The sequence below is a fragment of the Cryptotermes secundus genome, unplaced genomic scaffold (assembly GCF_002891405.2).
Source record: "Cryptotermes secundus unplaced genomic scaffold, Csec_1.0 scaffold174, whole genome shotgun sequence".
Classification (NCBI taxonomy): Eukaryota; Metazoa; Arthropoda; class Insecta; order Blattodea; family Kalotermitidae; genus Cryptotermes; species Cryptotermes secundus.
The window spans coordinates 532,150-546,300 of record NW_019734351.1 but is presented as its reverse complement, the minus strand read 5'-3'; the positions used below and the strand labels follow the sequence as shown (position 1 = coordinate 546,300).

Genomic DNA, 14,151 nt, shown 5'->3' with positions numbered 1-14,151 from the left:
CAGTAGATCAGAAACACCTGGAAAGCTTCGAAATGTGGTGTTGGAGAAGGATGGAGAAGATCAGTTGGACCGATTATGTGAGAAATGAAGAAGTGTTATCTAGAGTCAGTGAGCAGAGGAATACCCTACATGAAATAAGAAAACGGAAGGCTAATTGGATTGGTCATATCTTACGCGGTAACTGCCTTCTAAAAGAAGTTATTGAAGGAAAGATAGAGGGGCGGATAGAAGTGACTAGAAGATGAGGAAGAAGACGTAAGGAGATGCTGGATGACCTTGGGGACAGAAGAGGATATTTTCATTTGAAGGAGAAAGCTCTAGATCGCATCAAGTGGAGGAACTGTTTTGGAAGAGACTGTGGACCTGTCGTCTTGACAGATTACAGATGGATGAATGAATGAATGAGGAATGGTGGTGTTTTTCTCATCAAAACATTTCCAAAAGTCTGGAGTGATGGTAGAGGGCCATGTCCTCATTTCAGTTGCAACATCCAGTCTTTTGCAGGACCTTTTTTTTTTTTTTAATAGCTATGTACCTTGAAAATTCAGCTTCATGTAGATAAATTGTGGGAAGATGGATGAATTTGAATGCTATAGATTTAGATATTCTTGAAGGGGACTGCACCAGATTTCAGCCTGTGGTAGTTAAATTAATTTTTGTTTCCACAAGATATCAAAGGTAATGTTTTATTTATTTTTTATTTTTATTTACATTTATTCACCTTCCATAAATCCTGTTGAGAATACATTCTCATGCGGATGTGGAAATCGTCCTAGTTACAGTCACAACTAAGAATTACAGTTGTCATTCAATATGTCTGTTAAAATCTCAGTAGTCTTGCACTGTGTTGTCCCTAGCTGGAGTCCAGAAATGTGCATTGCAAGACAAACAGATATTGGCTAATATCACTGAAAACAATTTCCTTCAGTTTACTTTCATACTGGTCCAAGAAATCATGGGAAGTTGGAACATATAGACTTCTTGTTTCCTATAGTCATACCTTACAGAGCCAGGGTAGTGTAATCAGTATAGTGACTGGTTACGGGCTGGACAACTGAGGGGTCAGAGTTTGAGTCCTGGTAGGGTTAAGAATTTTCTCTTCTCCACGTTGTTGGGACTGTCTCTGGGGTTCACCCAGCCTCCTATCCAAGGGGCTCTTTCCCCGAGCTAAAGCAACTGGAGAGTGAAGCTGACCATTCACCTTCAGCTAGTGCCGAGGTCAAGAAAATGTGGATCTATACATCCACTCCCCCACTTGCCTTCATGGCATAGTGTCTAATTCGTTGATCACAGGGACAGCTTTATCATTTACCTTTTATAGTAATACCCTGCATAATGCTACCATGTGTAATGCCGATCCATTCAAGAGCTCTTTATTTTGTGACCTTTTTTTTTTTAGATAAAACTGCTAAATAACTGTAGTATGATGTGACACCCCAGCACAAAATGTTATTGTTGTCATGATTGTAAGTGTTTACTGTCCTGGCAATTGAGCAATGGTTCAGTCAGTTAGGCTGTGTATTAAACTAGTTGTTTACTTTCCTATTTGTTTGAACTAATTTCAGTTATTTGGGCTCTTGTGAAGACAGATAGTTGACTGTATATTGTATCTGTGCATTGTGGCATCTTTGTGTTTCAGTGAAAATCTTTGACTTACAGTGACTAACAGGATATATGCAAGTGACAGAGTTAATATTCCCAATAAAGAGAGACACAGAAGTAGCATGCTCAGACTTACGATGTCATAGAGCAGTTTGAAGTAGGCAAGCATCAGGTAGATGTGGGCTATGCTGTAGGTCTAGCTGCTTCAGGCATCAGAATGATCATACAAAATTCTGAGAAGATCAGAATATCAGCTAAAAGTACTATTGTATTAACTGCAGCAAAGCTCACACATTCAATAAATAATTTATTGGATAAAATGAAGAGACTATTTAGTATGAGGATTGAATAGGCAGCACCATGTATCTCTGAGCCAATTAATCATCTTGCAGAAGGCAGAAAAAAAAATCTTTTCCTAAACTCACAAGCAGAGGAAAGCATCAACAATCAAAATATTTAGAGCCTTCTGTAGAATTTTTAGTAGCCTGAAATGTCACAGTAATCTAGTTAGAATAAAAGTGTATGGTGAGGTGACTTATCTTCAAGTAGCACATGAATTTCTCATCCTAGAACAGTCATCAAGCATAGTATTTATAATCCTGAGCTGGGTATGAATGTAGATTAAACTGGTCTTAACTGGAAGATAATTCTGTCACACTTTTTCCATGTTCTAAGAAGAAAAGCCTGCACAACGATTCAAATCCAACAAAGATTGCCTCACACTTGTGCTGGGTTTTAATGCTTTAGGAGGTGTAAGGCTGAAAGCCTTACTCATCTACCATTCGCAGACACTCCGAGCAGAGTATTCTGAACAGCATCTACAAATTATCTGGATGTTAACCCAAAGAGCATGGATGAAAAGAGACATATTCCGGGAATGGTTCTTCAGAGAATTTGATTCAGAAGTGATGCGCTATTATGAACTTCCTAATTCTTTTTATTGCCTAATATTACTTATTGAAGACCTCCCTAAAATTAAAATTTGTCTTTAGAGAAAGTTTTGGTGGATCCCTGGAAACCATTCGTGGAGTCCAACACAATGTTGGAACCGCTCTCTTAAACTACTAATTAGATATATTGGCAATATATTTGTATGTGCAGCAAATGAACCTAAGGACCAGTGAGGAAGATAATGTTGTGAAATGCATGTTTGGAGAGTATATATGTTATACATTACAATACATTTTTCCATTCTTGTTTTTAAAGACCACATATCGCTTCCAACTAATTATCTGATTATGTCATTTTTATACTATAAGGCTGAGGAATCACCAGCTTACATTATATGTTTCTGTTCAGAAATGCACCAGTGGGTGGTAGGTCAGAAGACAAAGACATGCGCAGTTTACCTCTTGAGCAGCCACGGCCTTTAAGTTTCCCTGCACTCCGTCCTAGCCCTGGATCACAGCTTGGTCGCACCCCTGATCAGGACATGAGGTTTACAGGTACTGTCACTGAGCAGGTCAATCATATGTGATGCACACAATGAACTTCACAGCAAACTCCAGCAGACCTGTAAAATATTTTATTCAAATCAAATTTGGTGAATATGCAGCAGAGCTTGCTAATTATTAGCATTTTGTTATATAAAGTACTAGTAAAATATCCATTATTGACATGGGTTTTTCTTGATCCATAGCATGCCATTTATAACTAGATTTTCTTGGGGTATTCGTATTAAAATTTCCTCAGCCAAAGAGATCAGCTCATTGTCAATTGATCACTGTAGAGTTTCTTTCAAAATACGGCATTAGGTATGACATACTGATGTTTAGGGAAAGAAAGGGCTTGCACATGGACAACATCTGCTGTTGTTTGAAGGTCATTTGAAGATAGCCATGTGGGTTTTTCTCTGCAGCTACATTTTCCCGCAAGCAGCCTTAGCATTTCTGGCAGGTAGTTCAATAGCAAAGCTTCTTATTCAAAGGTTAAATTGCACTAAAATAATGAAATTACTTATTTATTATGCCACACATCTTTAGTAAACCCTTACTTGATGTTTATAACTACATGCTTATTAGAGTAATCTCATATGTGCATTTTTAATAAACTACTCAAATAATGTAACTTTAATAATAACAGAACACACTAACCTCTTTGGCATGTGAAAGTTAATTCATTTCAAGGATGAAACACTGAATTATTCTTTTGTCATTAAATTTAGGTTTTAAGAATTAAAGGATGTGATGCCACACATAATATCTTTTATTTATCATAGTGGCATTTCATCACGATAAGGTTTATGGATGCCAAATAGGTCACTTTGTGCAAATCTAGCCTTTGAACTAGTGTATGTCATACTTTGTGTAGGCAACATTTTAGAAGAAAAGTCCTATTTAAGTATGATTGAATATCCCTCCAGTGTATGAATACAGGGAGTATGTCAAAAATATAATCTAGTAACTTTATGATGATGACATAACTGATAATATGACTAATAATACCAGTCATAGGAAGTGTGTATAAAGACAGACTGATTTTGCATATATTGATATGCTTGGGCAGAGTTCATTGTAAGAAAATGCAATAATGTGCAAAACCAGAACCTTAATTTGTATAGACATCACTTGCAGGATCTTCAGTGGGGGACTTGGATCTACGTCAGACCCCTGGAGGTGCTCTAGTGTCAGGGCCATTGGGAGGAACAGGTGATCAGGATTTCCGGAGACTGCAGATGGACAGCGATTTGAGACACCTTCATAACCCATTGCTCCCAAGACCCTTAATGGATGAGGACATGCGTAACCATCAAGGGTGAGACTCTGTCATAAATGTTATACGAATTAAGTTACATTTGATGAACAGTTTGAATGTATGGTGCTGAGATGTGAATTAGAAGGAAAAGAGGAAACTAGGTAATGGACAAAGTAATTTTTTTGTTAATTTCTCAAATTAAAATTGGCATTTGTATATAAACACAAAGACGAGCTACGTTGGGGTAAATGTCAATTTGTGGCTTTCCAGATTTGACCAGGACATGCGAGCAGAAGGTGGAGGAGATTTAGACTTGCGTGGCAATCCAGGCATGTTACCACAGCTTCCTTCTTCTCAGCTTATGACTGGACCATTTGACTCTGACTTCCGTCGCCAGAACAGTAGCATTGGGCCATTGCTACCTCGACCTAATCAGGGGTCCCCTCTCTGTGATGGAATGAGAGGTGGCCCTTCAGAAAGCCTACATGAGCCATATGATGAGAAAGAAGATGTGAGTTCTGGGAGCAGAGGTCCAGTGGAGACTGAAGGGCCAAGCAGGAGAGGATTCATGATGGGAAGACCACAGTTTGGTAACCATCCTCCTAGAAGCTTATTGGAACAAGAGTGGGGATCAGGACCCAGAAAAGGAGGCTGGGCTGAATCTGCACTAGATGAAGAAGATGGTCCAGGTGGAAACTTTAGGCATGGAGGAAGTTTTCGTGGTGATGACAAATTCAGAGGAGGTTACCCTATGAGTCCTGGGGAAGCAGGGAATAGCCCAAGTAACGGGCAGAATTTTGGAACCGAACCAGAGGACAGTCCAGCTGGAAGTTATAATAGAGGAAACAGAGGTCCAACTTCTTGGGGGGGAGGAGGAGGATCTTATCCTCCATCTAGACAAGGCAGCCCCTTCCGTCACCAGCTGGAAGGTGGGTTCCGTGGTCGTGGAGGCAGAGGTGGGTTCTCTAACAGGGGAAGAGGAGGTGGAATGTCAAGAGGTGGCTCGAGAGGCAGATATGGAGGTTCTAGAGGAGTACGTGGTGGACGTGGTCCCAAACGGGGACAGTTTTGAATTTGTAGTTATTGTGATGGAACGTCTGGAGTTATTTTGATGCTGAAAAGTGGAACTTTGTGGTGGGTGTATATAATCATTAGAACTGTAAATTCTTGCAGGTCATGTATGATGACATCTGTGCTACTTGTACAGAGTCATTACATTTGAGTTCTTAAAAAAAGTACTTTATAAATCTGAGCCAAAAATTATCCTTCCTTTTTAATTTCTTTAACATAATTTGGAAAGCACATAATTTCCCTACATTGAGGTGTAGTGTTTTATTTTGTGTGATTTTTTGCTGGCAATGATCTTCAGAACTTCAATTTCAGTTCTTCTAATAATGACTTGGTCTGGAATGTTTGTAAATTTACATTTGCATTTTGTTCTTATCCTTGCAATGAGCTGATCACCTGCCCAAGGAGTCCTACCGAACGTGTAAGATCTAGAAAAACCGAAGTGAACGGAGAAGTTCATGGAGGTAGGCCTAGGCCCACTGGGGCTGTTGTGCCAAGGAAAAAAAAAATTTGTTCTTATATGAACTTCAGAATCTGTCCGTACATCAGAAGTGGGACTTTGAATGATACAGTGATGATGTATGTAATTGATGCTTTAAAAAGGACATTGTTGATTTTCCTGAAATGTACAAGAGGATGATAGCCCAGAAGAATACAGTGAATCAGTTTGTGTTGTTATATGTAAACAATAACATAGCACAAAAGTGTTTTTTTACTTCTAATATCTAGGAGTTGAAGAGATTTTGTGTATGAATTGATGTGCGATGAGGCACTTGCTGCTGATGTACTGTATACTGTATATGTGCTCCATATGTTCGTTTAGAGTACCAAGATATAATGTGGTCTTACCGTGAAATTTGAGTCACTTAATTATAATTTGCCACTTACAGAATAATTATGTTGAATATTTTATTATTTCTATTGATTTAATTCATATGACTAGCTTATCTTTATTATGTAACACCTGACATTACCTTTAATATGCGCATATTTTCTTACGTAATTCTTTCCAGTCCCTCATGTCCCATAAAGTTGAAGACAGAAGACTTATTTTATTTTTTCCCTGTACAGTATTGCCATCTGTATTTTACTGCACTCTGCTTCAATAATCAGGAGAAGAATGGGAAAATTACAGAAGTACACGTAAGTACAACATGGCCCAAAGGTCTTAGAATAAAGAACTGTTTCTTGTTTTATTGTAATGTGAAGTACAGAAACTGTTGTTCCCTGTGGTTCAGGTATGTATTCTTTGCACAAAGTGCATCACATGAACACAATTGGAAGCTCATTGTCTCTGTCCAGCTGTGACTTTCATTTTGGTAACTATACAACATATTTTGATCAAACTTAGAATTGTTGATCTATAATGAGAAATGTCAGGAAAATCAGTTTTGGTTCATGTTCACTTATTACAGCCAAATTTATACGAATCTCATATTGATTTTCTAAAGAATATCTACTCTACAAGGTGATAATTATGTAAAATATTGATCTCATTAAGATCTCTAACCTTCATTTGAGACACTTTCTGATTTGATGTGTAACTGACACTATAGTAGCAAGACCTCAAGGTTTACCACATACCAAAGCCTCCCCTTGCACATGACCCGTAACTAGTTTCATCCACCTCCTATCCTAATAGCCACACTCCTGAAGACCTATATTAATGTCGATTCTGCGGTGGGGTTTTTTTGCATGGTGTGATTATAGGCAATCATCATGACATTCATAAATTTACTTTGACATCTCCAAATGGAAAGACACAGTCAAATTGGTCATATTTTGATAGAAAGGAGACCGCATTCAAGTTTATACTTGACGTTCAGTACAGTGGTACAGGGTTGTTCATTGTTCTGTTCTGTTGAGAATGGTGAGTGGGAGTAGGATAGTAACCGATAGTAAAAACCATGCTTGTTGCCGACTGAATTCTTGGGTGCTGGGCAGTGGCTGCATGAAGTGTTGTTTTCATTTCCTACCAATAGTGTCAAAGTATTCACGATGTTGTGATTGGGCCAGATATACGACGATTCGACATATTTGTGAACAATTATAGGATGTAAGACTGTAAGTCTGCTTGTACTGGTTCTCACGGTCTCTTCGCTTGCAGATTTCTTATAATTTTCCTTCTACCCTGAAGATGGAGGCGATACGTTCCTCCGAAACGTCGGTTAACACCACATATACACGGTGCCAAATCCCAGAAGACTGCTTGCTTCAATTATAGGATGATTTGCTTGCATGTAGTTCAAGTAGTTCCTTTTCCTTAAGTTCCTCACCGTTCCATACCCTCCACACGGCTTCAGGCGCTTCGGGTGTCGGTACCGATTGGTAGAACGTGTTTAGTAATCAGTGCCTTTTTTTTCTCTCATCTTTGTCTACAAATAATGTTCAGTTGCATGTCTGTATTTAATCATCCTTACGATCCTTACCATCCTTACGGTGAGCGAAGAGGTACCTAACCAGGTGTAACATGACTCCCGTGTACGTGTTGGGCAATGCTGTTTGCTTGTGATCGGGCATGATGGTCATGATCGTATGGATCGTATGTAGCGATACGTAGATTTGGCACGTTTCGGTTCTTTGGGGTCGTGAGGTTTCTATTTGAGAGGCTGGTATAATTAGCTGCAGCAAATGCTTCTCCCTCTTTTAATTTATATCATAAGTTTTTGCTTTGACTGTACGTCGAAAAGTTATTTTATTGATAAGATAGAAATGCAGTAAAATGTCATTTGTATGGAATTCAGTCAGTTTTATTAGTGTACCAGTTACATTGTTTATGCTGCTTTAGCGAAAGCAGAATAAAGAATATGTGTGTCTTACTCTGGTGTGCGAAACGTTTAAGTCGAGTGAGGCCAAAGAAGTTGAACATATTTGTGTTGCTGAAGTGAAATAAAGCGTAAGTTCATATATTTATATGAAATAATCAGTTCGTTAAGGACCTACATGACACCTTTGGATAGCGTTCCCCGCCCAATTTAATAGGCTGTAAAGGTCTTTACTTGTATGAAGTGAATGACTGACAATGTTATGTGTTAGAACACGAAATGTAAGGTTTCTACAAAATGTATGAAAGCACCATGGAGCTGTAAGATACCAGGATTTACTAATTAGACTACAGCATGAGTTCTTTTCAACTCGGTGATTTAGCCTAGTTATTACTCTAAAGAGTAAGCAATTAAAATTATTTATATCAGGTGTGGTGCCAACTTAGATAATAGCAAATAACGTTATTAAGCCAGGAAGTAGGCAGTTGATAACATTTTGTAGGTTTATAAGCTTCACTTTCTCTCCTTACTTTCCATTCCATTTATGTAGTACATTAATTTTAGTGATGACGGCCTAAAGAAGAGCAACATTCACTGAAAGTACACAGCACCATGCGATATACGAATATTTTTTTTTTATTGTTAGTGGGGCAGGACTAAGTCCCTTGTACTGCGGCCACTTCTGGCCTATTGTACCAGCCCCAGATGATAGGTGAGGGTGATTGTGGAGCAATTGGTGGAATGAAGATTGGCAGGAGAAACCGAAGTACTGTGAGAAAACCTGCCCCAGCGCCACTTTGTCCACCACAAATCTCACTTGACCAGACCTGGGATCGAACCCGGGCTGCCACGGTGGGAAGCCAGCAACTAACCATTTGAGCTGCGGCGTGGCCTTGATATACAAATAGTAGGCGGTCTTAAGCATTTATTTAAACAATGAGGGAATTTCTGCAAGGAAGAAGTGAATCCTTTATTTTGCATATCCATAATAATGATAAAACCAATTTCAGTAATTGTTGAGGAGTCTCTCTGTTACTGACTGCTCTCAAAATCTTACCAAACATTTTTATTTGGGGTCTCATAAGTTGTTATATGGGGTTTCATCAGTGTGAATTCAAAAATAATAAATTGGAGACATCAAATTTTTAGCTTTCAACAGATGTATTAGAGAAAAATGACCAGTGGCACAGTACATCAGTTATACAGGGTGTAAATAAATATGTTACAGTGCTCTGTGGTAGATAGATGGGTTCAGTCTGATCATATTTTTTAATACACCAATATCCAGAAACACTTCTTTTTGACACTAGGGGCCATAAAAGTTTTAGAGACAATGCATAAGTTTTAGGGGATGTTACCATTGTTTTACATTATAAAAGTTGCCCAAAATGGCGGCTGCTGACTTCATTGCATGTTCTGCACCGCCTGGCTATGTTATGCTGAACTCTTTGAAAGATTCCTGGCATTTCCTGGATGGTTCCAGCTGCTGCTGCAATTTTTGTGACAAGATCATGTTGTGTCTCCACTAGAGACTTTTACACCAGGCTTTGCATGTATCCCCAGAGAAAGAAATCCAGTGGAGTCAAATCAAGGGAGTGAGGGGGCCAGGTTATTGGGTGTCCATGTCCAATCCCTCTGTTGCCAAAGGTTTCATGCAAATACTCACGGACAACATTGTGCAGTGCGTTGGGGCGCCATCATGCTGGAACCACATTTCATGACAGACTTTCAAAGGCACCACTTCTAGCAGCTCGAGTAAGGTTTCTTGGAGAAATGTTAGGTAATTGTCACCAGTAGGTCGCAGAGGTAAGAGATAAGGGCTAATTAGATGTCCATTGATAGCCCCTGCCCACACATTGATGGTGAAGCAGTGTTGGTGGCTTCGGATGTGCTTCGCATTAAGATTTTCTTGAGCCCATACATGGCTCCTTCTTGAGTTCAAAATACTGTCCTTGGTAAAGGTCCTTCACATTTCAGGTGCCCTAACATATAAACAAAGCATTTCCGGGCATGGGTGTATTAACAAAATATGATCAGATTGAACCCATCTATCTACCACAGAGCATTGTAATGTATATTTAGTTATACTCTGTATATATTGTTTCTGTAGAAGAATGTTGGTATTTCAAATTTAGAAATGATGAAATTAAACAATGGAAGAAGTTGCGCAGTACAGATGTCAGTGTAAATAATTTACATTTTATGTGTTTTGAAGTAGCATCCTTACATCCAATTTGCAATTCAGCTGTTGCCATGTGTATCTTGAACAACTTTTTCCAATAATCTTCCTTTAACTGTTCTAGCAGTGTCACTTTTGAGGAGTCCAGTTTTTCCTTTATATCCTCTCTCAACTGTGGGGTGAAGTACTGAATGCGGAACCAAGAAAGTGGTCCACTACCCATCCACTTATTTGCAAATTGGGAGTAATTTTGTTTTTAATTTTCTGCTAGATATGTGTTCGTTAAACTAGTATTTCTCTTACAGGCAAATATGTCTGCTGTCCGTGGGCCTGGTCTGTATGAATTCCTTATAGAAGCAGAGCTTCAACAATATTATGCAGGAATTAAGAATGATCTGAAGGTAGATGATTATAGTTCTGGCAAGGACCTGGCCTGACAAGTTTACATTCTGAGAGTATTCTTTTCATTGTTCTCCTGCAGCAGCATATTACTTTGAATATAAGACACCATTGAATTTAAAGGTGCATCCACATTACATGTGCTCGTTCTCGTGCTCATGTGACTCACTATGCTCGTAAGTAATGTGGACGATATGACAAGTCACGAGACAAGCAAATTTTAAAATTTTAATTTAAAAACTATAGTCAATAAATTAAAACAGGACTACAGCCTATACACACTATGAGTAAATATACAGTTCCTCATGCACTGAAGCCTGGTGAGCAACTGAAGTAGCGTGGACGAAGATTTATGAGCACAAGTAAAAGCCAGACGAGTCTGCCGATGAGCACAAGCCTGGCGAGCACGAGCACGAGTAATGTGGATGTGCCTTAAGATGCATACAATTTTTAAATGAGAGTTTTAGGAAAAAAATAGAAAGGTATTTATTTCGGTGAGTTTATTTAGAATACATTAACTAAAGCACAAAATATTTAGAACAGATTTAAAGTGAATAGTAATGGAAAATATACCAGAATGAAGTGGAATTTTAAAATTTTCACTATATGCACATTCCTTTTTATCTTTTTGATTTAATCAGAATGTTTGTCCAATGATTTTTCAGTCACACTTTCATTTTCTGTTCTCCCAAATAATGATATCTTGCATTCTATCTTCCATATTAGGTAGACAGCATTTTGAAAATGATTATGATATTTGATATTATTTGATATTTATTCAGCATTCCATAAATCCTTACATGGTTGTTTCAAAACACCACGGATATAGAAGTAGTCAACATGAGTAAGCATAATTACATACTGCATCACATTTGTGCAATGTCATAACAGTAGCCATATATAAATATTTACAAAAACATGAATACCTGAATACATGAAGATGGATATAGAAGAAGTCAACATGAGTAAGCGTAATTACATACTGCATAACAATTGTGCAATGTCATAACAGTTAGCCATATATAAATATTAATAAAACATGAATACATGAACATAAACCGTCACATGCAACAATAAAGTGCTATTACCTACAATCTGTAACAAAATCAGGAACATCAGTTGTTATCCTAATTGTATTATGTTTATTATAATTTTATTTCATTCAAAATCCAAAATAAGGATACAGAATTTGTCATGTTATTCTCAAATACATACCACACCATAAAACATACGAGAAAACTGATTAATATCATCAAATAGGCACATACACAGTGGACACAACAGAGTAAAAATTGTAAGAATATCAGTAGTTTTAGGTTATAAAGATCAATAAATATCAAACAAATATAAATAAGTCAATAAAACCAATCATATATATATATATATAAAAAGAATATTAAAATATCCAAAACTATAAATATAAAGTAACAATTGATATATGTACAATAAATATTAACATAATCTTAACAGAGTAGAATAGGTAATACAAGTAATATATACATAGTAAATTAAGCGTAAAATGACAGTCAATTAATGATCAAGATTCATGTTCAAGAAACTCGTCTAATGTATAAAATGTATTCATATGTAAATATCTTTTTAGAGTAGATTTAAAAATTTTTAAATTGTCACTAACATTCTTAATATTGGAAGGTAATTTATTGTAAAATTTTATTCCAGAATAATAAGTTCCTTTCTGATAGATGGCTAGATTAACCTGTGGAATATACAAATTATTACCATGCCTAGTTATCACACTGTGACTTTCAATATTTGTTGTAAAAAGATCTTTATTTTTGGCTACAAAAATAAGCAGGGACAATAAATATTGAGATTTCAAAGGCAAGATATGAAGTTTTTTAAATGAGTCTCTACAAGAAACCCTATTCCCATATCCTTCTATGATTCGAATTACCCTTTTTTGTAGGTAGAAAATTTTTTTACTATGTGGTGAGTTGCCCCAAAATATAATTCCATAAGTCATCAAAGAATGAAAAAAAGCATGATAAATTATTATTAGTGATGATGTAGACATATAAGTTTTAGCACTTCTGATTATATAACCAGCCATGCTCAACTTTTTTATTAGTATTTCTATATGATTGTCCCATGACAAATTTTCATTAATTGATATTCCAAGAAATTTAGTACAGGGAGTACTCGTGACAAGTTTATTGCCTATCCCTATCTTCATATTTGAAGTTAGAATTTTCTTAGCTGTAAATTGAATAAAGTGTGTTTTATTAAAATTAAGGGATAAGTAATTTGTTATGAACCATTTGTTTAAAATTTCAAAAGTATTTTGCATAACATTATTAAGATCGGTTATATTGGGCTGAACGAATAAGATACTCGTGTCGTCTGCAAAGAGTACAGGTAAAGAAGTTTTATTTATTACATTGGGTAAATCGTTTATATATATAAGAAAAAGCAAAGGTCCTAGTACACTCCCCTGTGGGACACCGTTTTTTATTGTCTTCCATTCAGAGACAAAGTTGTTACTGTCTTTGTGAACGAGTGTTCTAATATACCTATTCTCCAGGTAGGATTGATATAGTGTATAGTTTATGCCATTTATTCCGTAAAATTTCAATTTGGACAACAAAATCTTATGATTTACACAGTCAAAGGCCTTTTCTAGATCACAGAGGATCCCTCCCACATATAATTTATTATTCATAGCATTTAAAATTTCAGAGGTAACTTTATAGATCGCATCTTCTGTTTTCAAACCCTTTCTGAATCCATATTGACTGTTACTTAGTATATTATATTTAGTTAGATGATTTAAAATTCTTATGTGCATAATTGTTTCAAAAATCTTTGAAAATGAAGTTAGGAGAGATATAGGTCTATAGTTTGACATATCACTACAGTCCCCTTTCTTGTGTAGAGGAATTACTGTTGCATATTTTAATCTATCAGGGAAAACACCTTGAGATAGCATTTTATTACATATGTAGTTTATTGGTGAACTTATAAAAGGGGCACTGAGTTTCAGAATTTTTGTAGATATTTCATCATATCCAAATGAATTTTTTAATTTTAAAGATTTGATAATTTGCTCAATTTCTTTTACTGTCGAGACTTTATTTCCCATATTAGGGTATGTGTTATCAAACGCCTGCTTAATAAAATGTATATGATTTCCCCCATCATTATTAAATCTATTTAATTGAGAATTATCTACATATTTTCTAATTTTGTCAGCAATCGTAGCAAAATGCTCATTGAAGGTAGCAGCGATGGTTTGCTGATCAGTAATCTTCATCCCATTTATATTAAGAGCCAGCGTAATATTGACTGGATTGGAGTCTGTCTCAACACAACAACATAACAGTAAAGGTTAAAATTACCTTAGCTACATGTTTCGGCTTTTAAAGCCATCATCAGGCAAACACATGATTACTATATTCACACATTCACACACTATTGAACTGCTAT

The 14,151-nt window shown here is 36.6% G+C and overlaps 2 protein-coding genes across 4 annotated transcripts in view; both read left to right on the top strand.

The window, feature by feature from the left end:
- The window catches only part of LOC111868755, an 83,232-nt gene extending 76,973 nt beyond the window's left edge, over positions 1-6,259 (top strand). For both annotated transcript variants that reach the window (XM_023859694.2, XM_023859695.2), the window contains exons 12-14: positions 2,902-3,047; positions 4,176-4,356; positions 4,567-6,259. In XM_023859694.2, the coding sequence (XP_023715462.1) occupies positions 2,902-3,047; positions 4,176-4,356; positions 4,567-5,368 (1,129 nt within the window). In that variant the 3' untranslated portion in view covers positions 5,369-6,259. The remainder of the gene's footprint in view (positions 1-2,901; positions 3,048-4,175; positions 4,357-4,566) is intronic.
- Positions 6,260-7,830: 1,571 nt separating this feature from the next.
- The window catches only part of LOC111868785 (activated Cdc42 kinase-like), a 54,388-nt gene continuing 48,067 nt past the window's right edge, over positions 7,831-14,151 (top strand). The window contains exons 1-2 of one of the 2 annotated variants that reach the window (XM_023859756.2): positions 7,831-8,260; positions 10,614-10,709. In XM_023859756.2, coding sequence (XP_023715524.1) covers positions 10,620-10,709 — 90 coding nt within the window. In that variant the 5' untranslated portion in view covers positions 7,831-8,260; positions 10,614-10,619. Of the gene's footprint in view, positions 8,261-8,449; positions 8,532-10,613; positions 10,710-14,151 lie in introns of those variants that run through there. The other variant, XM_023859757.2, reaches the window with a different exon arrangement.